The 14,140-nt window shown below is 47.3% G+C and overlaps 1 protein-coding gene across 2 annotated transcripts in view; it reads right to left on the bottom strand.

Annotated features, from left to right (window-relative positions):
• LOC140405796 (uncharacterized) overlaps positions 1 to 14,140 on the bottom strand; it is a 390,195-nt gene that overhangs the window by 82,247 nt on the left and 293,808 nt on the right. For both annotated transcript variants that reach the window (XM_072494233.1, XM_072494229.1), the window contains exon 15: positions 12,744 to 13,001. In XM_072494233.1, coding sequence (XP_072350334.1) covers positions 12,744 to 13,001 — 258 coding nt within the window. The remainder of the gene's footprint in view (positions 1 to 12,743; positions 13,002 to 14,140) is intronic.

Below are 14,140 nucleotides of genomic sequence, written 5' to 3'. Positions count from 1 at the left end.
TATACCTATCCCTTTCCATCACTAAAGTAAACGTAATCGAATTGTGGTCACTATCACCAGTGCTCACCTACCTCCAAATCTAACACCTGTCCTGGTTCATTACCCAGTACCAAATCCAATATGGCCTCGCCTCTCGTTGGCCAATCTACATACTGTGTCAGGAAACTCTCCTGCACACATTGGACAAAAATGGACCCATCTAAAGTACTCGAACTAGAGCGTTTCCAGTCAATATTTGGAAAGTTAAAGTCCCCCATAACAACTACCCTGTTGCTTTCGCTCCTATCCAGAATCATCTTTGCAATCCTTTCCTCTACATCTCTGGAACTTTTCGGAGGCCTATAGAAAACCCCTAACAGGGTGACCTCTCCTTTCCTGTTTCTAACCTCAACCCATACTACCTCAGTAGACAAGTCCTCATCAAACGTCCTTTCTGCCACCGTAATACTGTCCTTGGCTAACAATGCCACCCCTCCCCCTCTTTTACCACCTTCCCTGAGCTTACTGAAATATCTAAACCCCGGCACCTGCAACAACCATTCCTGTCCCTGTTCTATCCATGTCTCCGAAATGGCCACAACATCGAAGCCCCAGGTACCAACCCATGCCGCAAGTTCACCCACCTTATTCCGGATGCTCCTGGCATTGAAGAAGACACACTTTAAACCACCTTCCTGCCTGCCGGTACACCACTGCAACTTTGAAACCTTACTAATGACCTCACTACTCTCAACCTCCTGTATACTGGAGCTACAATTCAGGTTCCCAAGCCCCTGCTGAACTAGTTTAAACCCTCCCGAAGAGCATTAACAAATTTCCCCCCCAGGATATTGGTACCCCTCAGGTCCAGGTGTAGACCATCCCGTTTGTAGAGGTTCCACCGACCCCAGAATGAGCCCCAATTACCCAGAAATCTGAAACCCTCCCTCCTGCACTATCCCTGTAGCCACGTGTTCAACTTCTCTCTCTCCCTATTCCTCGTCTCGCTATTACGTGGCACGGGCAACAACCCAGAGAAAATAACTCTGTTTGTCCTAGATCTAAGTTTCCACCCTAGCTCCCTGAATTCCTGCCTTATATCCCTATCCCTTTTCCTACCTATGTCGTTGGTACCTATGTGGACCACGACTTGGGGCTGCTCCCCCTCCCCCTTAAGGATCCCGAAAACACGATCCGAGACATCACGCACCCTGGCACCTGGGAGGCAACACACCAACCGCGAGTCAATCTCGTTCCCACAGAATCTCCTATCTATCCCCCTAACTATGGAGTCTCCAGTGACTAATGCTCTACTCTCCCCCCTTCCCTTCTGAGCAACAGGGACAGACTCTGTGCCAGAGAACTGTACCCCATGGCTTACCCCTGGTGAGTTCCCCCCCCCCCAACAGTATCCAAAGCGGTATACTTGTTACTAAGGGGAACAACCACAGGGGATCCCTGTACTGACTGCTTCCTCCCAGCCCCTCTCACCGTCACCCATCTATCTTTATTCTTTGGAGTAACTACATCCCTGAAGCTTCTATCTATGACGACCTCTGCCTCCCGAATGATCCGAAGTTCTTCCAGCTCCAGTTCCCTAACGCGGTTTCTGAGGAGCTGGAGATGGGTGCACTTCCCATGGATGAAATCGGCAGGGACACTGATGGCGTCCCTCACCTCAAACATTCTGCAGGAGGAACCTTGCATTACCTTCCCTGCCAACCCCTCTAGATAAAAAAAGATAAAGAAAGAGCTTACCTGTTATTCACTCCCCTTCTCAGCAAGCACTCACTCAGCAACCTCTGCGCCCCGCACGATAACACCTGAGGGAAAATAAAAGAAAAACTACTTACCAGTCACCAGCCAATCCCTTACCTGCAGGCTGCGACGTCACGGTTCAACTTCTTTCTACTTCTACCTGCCCTCAAGCCTTCCTCTTGATCTTTACAGCAGTTGGGTTTTTTTGGTTAGAGGAGGGGGTAGGGAGGGAAACACTGAAGAAGTGTTTCCGGTTTAAGTGTCACTTGACAACAGCTCCTCCACAAACCACCTTCAATTCAGGGTGAGCACAACAGATGTATGCAAATTGCCCCCGCAACAACCAATCAGCAGCTCTGCTCTACTGCCCTCTGCTGGATGCTTGTCTTCACTTGAACAACTAGGGTCTCTTGCTCAGGTACACCTTCAAGTTAGGGTGAGCACAACAGATGTATGCAAATTGCCCCCGCACAGCCAATCAGTAGCTCCGCTCTACTGCCCTCTGCTGGAAGCATCTGTGCTGTCAGAGTTGTCCTATATGCCCAGGCAGATCAATACATCCATTTCGATGTGGACCGAGCCCATCAGGATGCTTGGGCAGCATGGTTCGCTGTCATCGCCGGGATGCCCCGGGTCCAGGGGCGCGATCGACAGGATGTATGTCACCCTACGGGCACCTGGTGATAACAGGCCGCTCTACACAAACTGAAAGGAGTCCACTCAATGAATGGTCAGCTGATCTGTGACCATCAGCTGCGCATCGTCCACCTCTGCGCCTGATACCCAGGCAGTGTGCACGATTCCTTCATTCAGGCACACTCGGCGATTCCTGACATGTTCGAGAGCCCCCCCCCCTCCCCCCCCCGGCTGAGGGTTGGCTCTTGGGTGACAGGGGTTACCCGCTGCGGCCATGGCTGATGACACCTATATGGAGACCCACTACAACGGCGGCCATGCAGAAACCAGGAGGATGATCTTGTGGCCTCCTGAAGATGCGGTTCAGGTGCCTAGACCTTTCTGGAGGGGCCCTCCAGTATGATGCTGAGAGGATCGCCCGCATCGTGGCAGCCTTCTGCATCCTTCACAACATCGCACAGCAGAGGGATGACTTGCTGGAGGAGGAGGCTGAGGAGGAAGGGCAGGCCTTGTCCGACGAGGAGGATGCATGTGTGGTGGAGGATGGGCAGGACGTGGGGTCCAGGCAGGCAAGGAAGGCTGCACGACATGTGCGCCAAGGCCAATAGCACGGGAAGCTCTGATCGCCTCCAGGTTCACTGACTAGGAAGGGGGTGGAGGGGCGGATTGGCCAGGGAAAAGGACACCACATCCCAATCCCACAACCCCTCACTTCCCAGCCCGCCCATCTATCCCCCGCCTGCACCCCCTCCTTGATTCATACCTGCAGCACTATGTGGTGGGGGCCCTGGGTTGGCAGCAACAGCGAGTCTGGTCCATGGGATGGAGGGTGATCACAACTGACTCTGCGATGACCCCTGGTGCTCCGCATCATATGACAACATCTGACCCATGGCCACGGTTGCACTGTCCATCTGGGTGGTCCCTGCAAGCGGGCTGGCCATTCCATCGCACGGTTGCACCGAATCTCTGACGCTGGCGGTGGTGGGGGGGGGGGGGGGGGAGAATGGGCCACCCACAGGGCCTGCACCATTTCCGCCCCCCTGACAGCGCCGCCCCCGATTCCAACGTAAAAGTGTATTCTCCGGCCGATCTCCGAACGCGATTTCGGAGTCGGTGATTGGAGAATCCCGCCCTCTATGCTCATCCGCATGCATGAGTACGGCCTCAACCGGGACCTTGGATTCATGTTGCATTACATTCACCCCCCACCATCTGGTCTGGGCTTGCGCTATCCTACCAACTGTCCTGGCTTGAGAAAATTCACACCTTTTAAACCTGTGATTATCCCTCTCTCCAGTCGCTCCGTCTGGACCTGTAAAGACTTAATTACCTGAAAAGACTTGCATACAAAGTATCATCTTGCATCATTGAATTTGTCTATGCATGTGCTTGTGGAACCCACCTCTTCATTCACCTGAGGAAGAAGCTGTGCTCCGAAAGCTAGTGATTCGAAACAAACCTGTTGGACTTTAACCTGGTTTTGTAAGATTTCTTACTTCAAGGTGGCAGCAGTCATGGGGTTGGAAGGTGCTGCCTAAGGAGTCTTGGTGAGTTCCTGCAGTCCATCTTGTAGATGGTACATATTACTGCTACTGTGCGTCGATGGTGGAGAGAGTGAATGTTTGTCAAAGGGGTTGCAATTAAGCTGGTTGCTTTTACCTGGATGAAGTTGAGCTTCTTGAGTGCCTTCATCCAGGCAAGCAGGGAGTATTCCATCACACTCCTGACTTGTGCCTTATATGTGGAGTCGGAGGTAAGTTATGGATTACTAGCCTCTGACCTGCTTTTGTAGTTACAGTATTTATATGGCTACTCCAGTTTAGTTTTGAGTCAATGGTAACACCCAGGCTGTTGATAGGGATGGCACGGTGGCACAATGGTTAGTACTGCTGCCTCATAGCACCAGGGACCAGGTTAAATTCCAACTGTGGGTTACTTTGTGGAGTTTTTACGTTCTCCCCTTGTCTGCGTGGGTTTCCTCCGGTTGTTTTGGTTTTCGCCCATAATCCAAAGATGTGCAGGTAAGTGGATTGGCTATACTAAATTGCCCCTTAGTGTCCAGCGATGTGCAAGTTTGGTTATGGGGTTACGGGGATAGGGGAGAGTGGGCATGAGTAGAGTGCTCATTTGAATGGACGATGCAGACTCAATGGGCCGAATGGTCTCCTTCTGCACTGTAGGTGTTCTATGGTTGGTCGGAGTTCAGTGATGGAAATGCCATTGAATGTCAAGGTAAGATGCTTTGATTCCATCTTATTGGAGATGGTCATTGCCTGACATTTGTGTGGCATGAACCCTTCACTGGTACCACCTCTTCCGTGTTAATTCTCAAGATTATAGGTAAAGGTAGAGTCGCTCTAGTCCCAGATGACCATCGGCTGCTTTCCTCTTTGAAGTGGAGAGTTGACTGGTGACAGTATAACCTGAGGATTACCACACCTCAGGCGAAGGGAAAAGTTGAGAAGGTGGGTCTTCATGAATAATCTCAGCCGGTACAGGAATTGAACCCGCGCGGCTGGCATCGCTCTGCATCACAAACCAGCTGTCTAGCCAACTAAGCTAAACAGGCCCCCAATCAGGCAGCTTTCTTGCTACGTTCTTGAGCTTCTGTTGATATAAATTTTCAAAGATGAGAAATACAGTGGCTCCTGTATCTACTTCCATTTCAATTTTGTTCGAATTCAGTTTTGGATAGACACAAAATCTCTAGGTATCGCCTAGGATGGATAATACATCGTGTCTTACTGGGAATTTTCACTGATGTTAGTCATACTGCAGACACTTTTTGTGAATTTGGGTGCATTCTTACTTTTACCCATCTCCGAAGTTTGAGAATTTTGTCTAGCCCAGCACGCCTTTGTTATGTGACCTTTCTTGGCCCAATTTAGAACAATTTCTTTCTCAACACCAATAATCCTGAGGAGAATGCCCCACCTGGGCACACCTATGGCATGCTTGCATGTTGAGAGATCTTCTTTTCTCAGTATTCAATTTGTTTATCTTGGTGACAGTTCCAATTTGGGAAGCTTCTTTAGCTGCCAATTCCATAGACACTATTTTAACAGAAGATTTGACTTAAGAGAGCTTTCTGTCAGCAGTCGTCTCTGGATTGTCTCATTTATCAATCCGTACATAAGTCTGTCTTGCAGAATGTCCTCAAGGGTCTAACCAAATTCACAATTCTTTGCTAGTTTCCATAGCACTGCTACAAATTGTGGAATATTTTCACCCGCTTATTGACTACCTTGATGAAATCTGAATCTGCTATGATTAATGGTTTGGGCGAGAATTGTTCTTCAAGGGTTTTAGTCAATTCCTCGTAGATTATTGTACCAAGCTTGGCAAGCCTTTGTAATAGTGTGAAAGTTTTCCATCCTATTACATTCAACTTTCATTTCATTTCATCCTATTTGCAGCAAGGTAGTATTGGAATCGCTCTTCATAGGAATTCCACGATTATAGAGCAGCACAGTGGAGCAGTGCTTAGCGCTGCTGCCTCACAGCGCCAAGGACCCGGGTTCGGTCCCGGCCCCAGGTCATTGTCCGTGTGCAGTTTGCACATTCTCCCCGTGTCTGCGTGGGTTTCACCCCCACAACCCAAAGATGTGCAGGTAGGTGGACTGGCCATGTTAAATTGCCCCTTAATTGGAAAAAAAAGAAATGAGCACTTTAAATTTAAAAAAAAACAAAAAAAGGGAATTTCATGATTCTGTATTCTCATCAAATTATTCCATGGCCTCACCATTTCCCGGCATCACATTTATCTGTTCTTAAGTTATAGTACTTTCTTTACATTTCACCCCCTATAATTTCATGTTTTTTCAATTTAACTTGTATTATTTATTTTGCTGTTTCTTGAAAAAAATTATTTTCCGGGTTGGACTGTGGCTTCAAGAACTTTTTGTTTTCAAACGTCACTCTGCTTTAAAATTAGAATATTTCAGCTGTAATTTCCCTTAATCTTGGTTACTATAACGTTACTTCCTAAAAGCAGGTCTCTCTCTCTCGCAGAGTGGGAGGATCCGACGCTGCAGTCCACCATGTGCGAAGGTGTGCAGCTGGAAAACTCCCCAGCTCGATAATAACTCATCTTTTTTCAGCCTGCCACTTTATCTCCTGGCTTTCTCTTTCCCACTAGGTTTTTTTTTGTGGGGGGAGGTTTCTGATCTCACCGATTATGCAAATCGACCGGCACAACAGTTGACCCTCTGGCTGAAAATACTTTCTCTTTTCCCACCTCTGACTCTCCGAGTGCTCCTGGGTCACGGTCGCACAGACAAAATTTAAGAATGGTCCTGAGTGCTTTCTATCTCTTCTAAAATTAATATGCACTCTTAGCAAGGCTTAAACCCCATGCCCGAGGCCAAGTTTAACTGCACATTTATGGATGGCGGAGTGGTCTCCCTAGAATAGATCCTTGACTCGAGATCCGAGTCTGAGTTGTTTCCTCTGACTATTTTACTGGAAATATATCCTTGTCGCCAGCTTTGTCTTTTGCTGTCATGTTTTAAGGGGTATTGCTTTACTTCACCAGGTTTTCACATCACAGGTCACTTAACCAGTTGTCAGAGTTTATTTCCAGAGGTGTTTACTTACAAAGTCTAAGATGGAGGAGAGGGAAAATCTCCCAAGTGCTTCTGATGATGTCACCACGTAATCATGTGATACACTATAAAGAGGGCATTGATTACAATACATAACAAATTCAAAACTGGTTTGATGTGAGAAATTTGGCAGTGTAGTACATTAATTGTGCCATGGTCCATTTAGGATAAAACTTACTGATTGGAATCATCTCAATAATGAGTTCAACTCTGAGTCATGAATTAATCAGGAATTAATCCAGATTCATTTTATAATTGAATTCAAATTGCACCATCTGCTCTGGTGCAGTTCAAACACTGGTCCCCTGAGCATTATGTGGAGTGAATCAAGCCTGTCGAAGACTGGCGCCGATGATGCCTGGAGGCCAGGATGATCACCCAGTTGTCATTCTGGTTGCCTTGTCTTTTGAACTGAGGTTCTGAGCTCCCCCATCACTGAGCTTGGAGATGTTTGTGGAGCTTCACCTTCTGGTTTGTTGTTTAATTGTCCACCACAATTCATGACTGGATATGACAAGATGGCAGAGCTTTGATCTGATCTGCTACTTGTGAGATTGCTTAACTCTGCTTATCACATGCTGCTTCCATGGTTTAGTTTCACCTGGTGGACACCTAATTTTTAGATATGCCTGGTGCTGCACCTGGCACACTCTCTGCAATCCTTATTGAACCAGGATGATCACTTAGTTTGATGGCAATAGTAGAATGTTGTGTCGAGCCATGAGATTATAAATTGTGGTTGAGTAAAATTCTTCTGCTGCTCAGGGCCGACAGTGTCTCGTGGATGCCCAGTTCTGAACTGCTAGAGACTGTTAGTCGATTTCAGCGGGAGCGGAGCAGGTTAGTCAATTTCAGCGGGAGCAGTGCGCAAGTGATTTCTGGGAGGTAAGTCTCTCCTTTAAAAACACTTGTCTTTGCAGGAGCAGGCCAGTCGATTTCAGCGGGAGTGGTGCGCTAGTGATTTCTGGGAGACCTTCACAGGAGCAGGCTAGTCAATTTCAGCGGTAAACACTTACCTGGTCCCGTTTTCGGTCCCTCTTTGCTGTTTTTTTTTAAATGTTAGTGTTTAAGGCGGGAACAGGAAGTTCGACCCGCGGACTTATGGGCAGACCCTCACCAATAAATTCTGGTGGAGAGGAAACCCGAGACACTACACGTGTAGTGTCTCCCACCCGCCCTCCTCCTCTAACCTAATAATAAAACTCATTGGTGTGAGGTAAGTACCATATTTTATTATTATTATTATTTATTTTTTTTAAATTTAATTTAGTTGTTAGCCAGATCTTGGTAGAAAATTAGAGGGATGGCAGGGAAGGGAGTGCAATGTTCCTCCTGCAGGATGGTTGAGGTGAGGGATGCCGTTAGTGTCCCTGCTGATTTTACCTGCAGGAAGTGCTGCCATCTCCAGCTCCTCCAAGACCGAGTTAGGGAACTGGAGCTGGAGTTGGAAGAACTTCGGATCATTCGGGAGGCAGAGGGGGTCATAGATAGCAGCTTCAGGGAATTAGTTATACCAAAGATTGGAGATAGATGGGTAACTGTAAGAGGGACTGGGAAAAAGCAGTCAGTGCAGGGATCCCCTGCGGTCGTTCCCGAGAAACAAGTATACCGCTTTGGATACTTGTGGGGGGGGGGACTTATCAGGGGTAAGCCATGGGGTACGGGCCTCTGGCACGGAGTCTGTCCCTGTTGCTCAGAAGGGAAGGGGGGAGAGGAGCAGAGCATTAGTAATTGGGGACTCGATAGTCAGGGGCACAGATAGGAGATTTTGTGGGAGCGTGAGAGACTCACGTTTGGTATGTTGCCTCCCAGGTGCAAGGGTACGTGATGTCTCGGATCGTGTTTTCCGGGTCCTTAGGGGGGAGGGGCAGCAGCCCCAAGTCGTGGTCCACATTGGCACTAACGACATAGGTAGGAAAGGGGACAAGGATGTCAGGCAGGCTTTCAGGGAGCTAGGATGGAAGCTCAGAACTAGAACAAACAGAGTTGTTATCTCTGGGTTGTTGCCCGTGCCACGTGATAGTGAGATGAGGAATCGGGAGAGAGAGCAATTAAACACGTGGCTACAGGGATGGTGCAGGCGGGAGGGATTCAGATTTCTGGATAACTGGGGCTCTTTCTGGGGAAGGTGGGACCTCTACAGACAGGATGGTCTACATCTGAACCTGAGGGGCACAAATATCCTGGGGGGGAGATTTGTTAGTGCTCTTTGGGGGGGTTTAAACTAATGCAGCAGGGGCATGGGAACCTGGATTGTAGTTTTAGGGTAAGGGAGAATGAGAGTATAGAGGTCAGGAGCACAGATTTGACGTCGCAGGAGGGGGCCAGTGTTCAGGTAGGTGGTTTGAAGTGTGTCTACTTCAATGCCAGGAGTATACGAAATAAGGTAGGGGAACTGGCAGCATGGGTTGGTACCTGGGACTTCGATGTTGTGCGCATTTCGGAGACATGGATAGAGCAGGGACAGGAATGGATGTTGCAGGTTCCGGGGTTTAGGTGTTTTAGTAAGCTCAGAGAAGGAGGCAAAAGAGGGGGAGGTGTGGCGCTGCTAGTCAAGAGCAGTATTATGGTGGCGGAGAGGATGCTAGATGGGGACTCATCTTCCAAGGTAGCATGGGCTGAGGTTAGAAACATGAAAGGAGAGGTCACACTGTTGGGAGTCTTCTATAGGCCTCCAAATAGTTCTAGGGATGTAGAGGAAAGGATGGCGAGGATGATCCTGGATAAGAGCGAAAGGAACAGGGTAGTTATTATGGGAGACTTTAACTTTCCAAATATTGACTGGAAAAGATATAGTTCGAGTACATTAGATGGGTCGTTTTTTGTACAGTGTGTGCAGGAGGGTTTCCTGACACAATATGTTGACAGGCCAACAAGAGGCGAGGCCACGTTGGATTTGGTTTTGGGTAATGAACCAGGCCAGGTGTTGGATTTGGAGGTAGGAGAGCACTTTGGGGACAGTGACCACAATTCGGTGACGTTTACGTTAATGATGGAAAGGGATAAGTATACACCGCAGGGCAAGAGTTATAGCTGGGGGAAGGGCAATTATGATGCCATTAGATGTGACTTGGGGGGATAAGGTGGAGAAGTAGGCTGCAAGTGTTGGGCACACTGGATAAGTGGAGCTTGTTCAAGGATCAGCTACTGCGTGTTCTTGATAAGTATGTACTGGTCAGGCAGGGAGGAAGGCGTCGAGCGAGGGAACCGTGGTTTACCAAAGAAGTGGAATCTCTTGTTAAGAGGAAGAAGGAGGCCTATGTGAAGATGAGGTGTGAAGTTTCAGTTGGGGCGATGGATAGTTACAAGGTAGCGAGGAAGGATCTAAAGAGAGAGCTAAGACGAGCAAGGAGGGGACATGAGAAGTATTTGGCAGGTAGGATCAAGGAAAACCCAAAAGCTTTCTATAGGTATGTCAGGAATAAGCGAATGACTAGGGAAAGAATAGGACCAGTCAAGGACAGGGATGGGAAGTTGTGTGTGGAGTCTGAAGAGATAGGCGAGATACTAAATGAATATTTTTCGTCAGTATTCACTCAGGAAAAAGATAATGTTGTGGAGGAGAATGCTGAGACCCAGGCTAATAGAATAGAGGGCATTGAGGTACGTAGGGAAGAGGTGTTGGCAATTCTGGACAGGCTGAAAATAGATAAGTCCCCGGGTCCTGATGGGATTTATCCTAGGATTCTCTGGGAGGCCAGGGAAGAGATTGCTGGACCTTTGGCTTTGATTTTTATGTCATCATTGGCTACAGGAATAGTGCCAGAGGACTGGAGGATAGCAAATGTGGTTCCTTTGTTCAAAAAGGGGAGCAGAGACAACCCCGGCAACTATAGACTGGTGAGCCTCACGTCTGTAGTGGGTAAAGTCTTGGAGGGGATTATAAGAGACAAGATTTATAATCATCTAGATAGGAATAATATGATCAGGGATAGTCAGCATGGCTTTGTGAAGGGTAGGTCATGCCTCACAAACCTTATCGAGTTCTTTGAGAAGGTGACTGAACAGGTAGACGAGGGTAGAGCAGTTGATGTGGTGTATATGGATTTCAGCAAAGCGTTTGATAAGGTTCCCCACGGTAGGCTATTGCAGAAAATACGGAGGCTGGGGATTGAGGGTGATTTAGAGATGTGGATCAGAAATTGGCTAGCTGAAAGAAGACAGAGGGTGGTGGTTGATGGGAAATGTTCAGAATGGAGTTCAGTTACAAGTGGAGTACCACAAGGATATGTTCTGGGGCCGTTGCTGTTTCTCATTTTTATCAATGACCTAGAGGAAGGCGCAGAAGGGTGGGTGAGTAAATTTGCAGACGATACTAAAGTCGGTGGTGTTGTCGATAGTGTGGAAGGATGTAGCAGGTTACAGAGGGATATAGATAAGCTGCAGAGCTGGGCTGAGAGGTGGCAAATGGAGTTTAATGTAGAGAAGTGTGAGGTGATTCACTTTGGAAGGAATAACAGGAATGCGGAATATTTGGCTAATGGTAAAGTTCTTGGAAGTGTGGATGAGCAGAGGGATCTAGGTGTCCATGTACATAGATCCCTGAAAGTTGCCACCCAGGTTGATAGGGTTGTGAAGAAGGCCTATGGAGTGTTGGCCTTTATTGGTAGAGGGATTGAGTTTCGGAGTCAGGAGGTCATGTTGCAGCTGTACAGAACTCTGGTACGGCCGCATTTGGAGTATTGCGTACAGTTCTGGTCACCGCATTATAGGAAGGACGTGGAGGCTTTGGAGTGGGTGCAGAGGAGATTTACCAGGATGTTGCCTGGTATGGAGGGAAAATCTTATGAGGAAAGGCTGATGGACTTGAGGTTGTTTTTGTTGGAGAGAAGAAGGTTAAGAGGTGACTTAATAGAGGCATACAAAATGATCAGGGGGTTGGATAGGGTGGACAGTGAGAGCCTTCTCCCGCGGATGGAAATGGCTGGCACGAGGGGACATAGCTTTAAACTGAGGGGTAATAGATATAGGACAGAGGTCAGAGGTAGGTTCTTTACGCAAAGAGTAGTGAGGCCGTGGAATGCCCTACCTGCTACAGTAGTGAACTCACCAACATTGAGGGCATTTAAAAGTTTATTGGATAAACATATGGATGATAAGGCTTTTCCCCAGGGTAGAGGGGTCAATTACTAGGGGGCATAGGTTTAAGGTGAGAGGGGCAAGGTTTAGAGTAGATGTATGAGGCAAGTTTTTTACGCAGAGGGTAGTGGGTGCCTGGAACTCGCTACCGGAGGAGGTAGTGGAAGCAGGGACGATAGGGACATTTAAGGGGCATCTTGACAAATATATGAATAGGATGGGAATAGAAGGATACGGACCCAGGAAGTGTAGAAGATTGTAGTTTAGTCGGGCAGCATGGTCGGCACGGGCTTGGAGGGCCGAAGGGCCTGTTCCTGTGCTGTAAATTTCTTTGTTCTTTGTATAATGGCATAGTGTAGGTTAGATGGCTTTTGTTTCGGTGCAACATCGTGGGCCGAAGGGCCTGTACTGCGCTGTATCGTTCTATGTTCTATGTTCTATGTTGTTAACAACGGAGAATATCCTCTGTGTGAAGGCAGAACTTCATTTCCAACACACTCTTGGTGATAGACAATGAAGTTCCACAAATCTGAGAAATGTGATTCAATTCTGTAACTCGTGAACAGATGGTTGATGATGAAGGTACTGCAATGAATTATATACAATAACATGAATTATAAGAGCAGTGATGGTGTGGGTGCAGAATTGGCTGCGAAACACAATGCGGAGAGAAATGGCACTCACTTCTCAATTTCAGCCCACATCACTCCCTTCTCATTCCTGAGGGCTGACAGCTCCACAGTGGCCGCGATGAACTCTGATTGAAGGGTTGTCAGCTCCGTAAGAGCATTTTCCAAAGAGCAGGCCTCTTCCATTGACTTGATGCACTCCTTTTCCCCACTCCGCAAGACCAGAATTTGGGCAATACTCACTTCACCAAATGCCTGTTCCAACTCTTCAATAGAGCAATCCAGCATACTTATGCCATTGACCTCAATCAACCTGGAAACAAAGCAGTATGATTACAATAATTTTAATTTGTTAAAATACTGAGGACATTGCTAACTAACCAACAAAATCAATCTAGTATTAAAATTCCTATGCGAGCAAAGATGTTTTATTTAATGTCGCCTTGTCTGAAAGTTTGGTTAACATTTAACTTTGAAAACATAAGTGCAAATATTTAGAATGAAAAGCAAGTGGGCAGCACTATGGTGCAATGGTTAGCACTGCTGCCTCACGGCGCTGAGGACCCGGGTTCGATCCTGGCCTTGGGGCTCACTGTCCGCGTGGGGTTTGCCTGTGTCTGCATGGGTCTCACCCCCACATCCAAAAGATGTTCAGACGAGGTTGATTGGCCATTCTAAATTGCCCTTAACTGAAAAAAAAAAAGAATTGAGCACTTAAAAAATGTCAAAATAAGAATTGAAAGCAAGGAAATTGTGGTTAACATTTATAAAATATTAGTTACGCGTTAACTGGAGTATTAGATCCATTTCTGACACCAAATTTTCAGTTATATGGAAAGACTACAGGAGCTGGGATAGTTTTGCTGAGAAGGTAAGATTGAGGGGAGATTTAATCAAGATGCTGAGAAGTTTTGATAGATAGGGTGAAACTGTTTCTAGTAACAAGATTATTTTTTATTCATTTATGGAATGTAGGCATTGCTGGCGAAGCCAGAATTTGACGTTCATTCATAATTTCCCTTGGACAGATGGTGGTGAGCTGCCAACTTGAACCGTTGTAGTCCATGTAGTATAGGTACACCCACTGTGCTGTTGGGGAGGGTGTTCCAGGATGTTGCCCCAGCGACTGTAAAAGAACGGCGATATATATCCAAGTCAGGATGGTGAGTGACTCGCAGGGGAACTTCTAGGTTGTGGTGTTCCCAGGTATCTGTTGCCCTTGTCCATCTAGATCGTAGTGGATGTGGGTTTGGAAGGTGTTGCCTAAGGAGCTTTAGTGAGTACCTGCAGTACATCTTGTAGACGGCTGCTGCCCTCCTTGGTGGAGGGAGTGAATGGTTGTGGAAGGGGTGCCAGTTAAGCGGGCTGCTTTGTCCTGGATAGTGTTTTGAAAATTTAGAGTACCCAATTCATTTTTTTCCAATTAGGGAGCAATTTAGCGTGGCCAATCCA

The sequence above is a fragment of the Scyliorhinus torazame genome, chromosome 2 (genome assembly GCF_047496885.1).
Source record: "Scyliorhinus torazame isolate Kashiwa2021f chromosome 2, sScyTor2.1, whole genome shotgun sequence".
NCBI lineage: Eukaryota > Metazoa > Chordata > Chondrichthyes > Carcharhiniformes > Scyliorhinidae > Scyliorhinus > Scyliorhinus torazame.
This window is presented reverse-complemented; position numbering and strand designations above follow the sequence as displayed.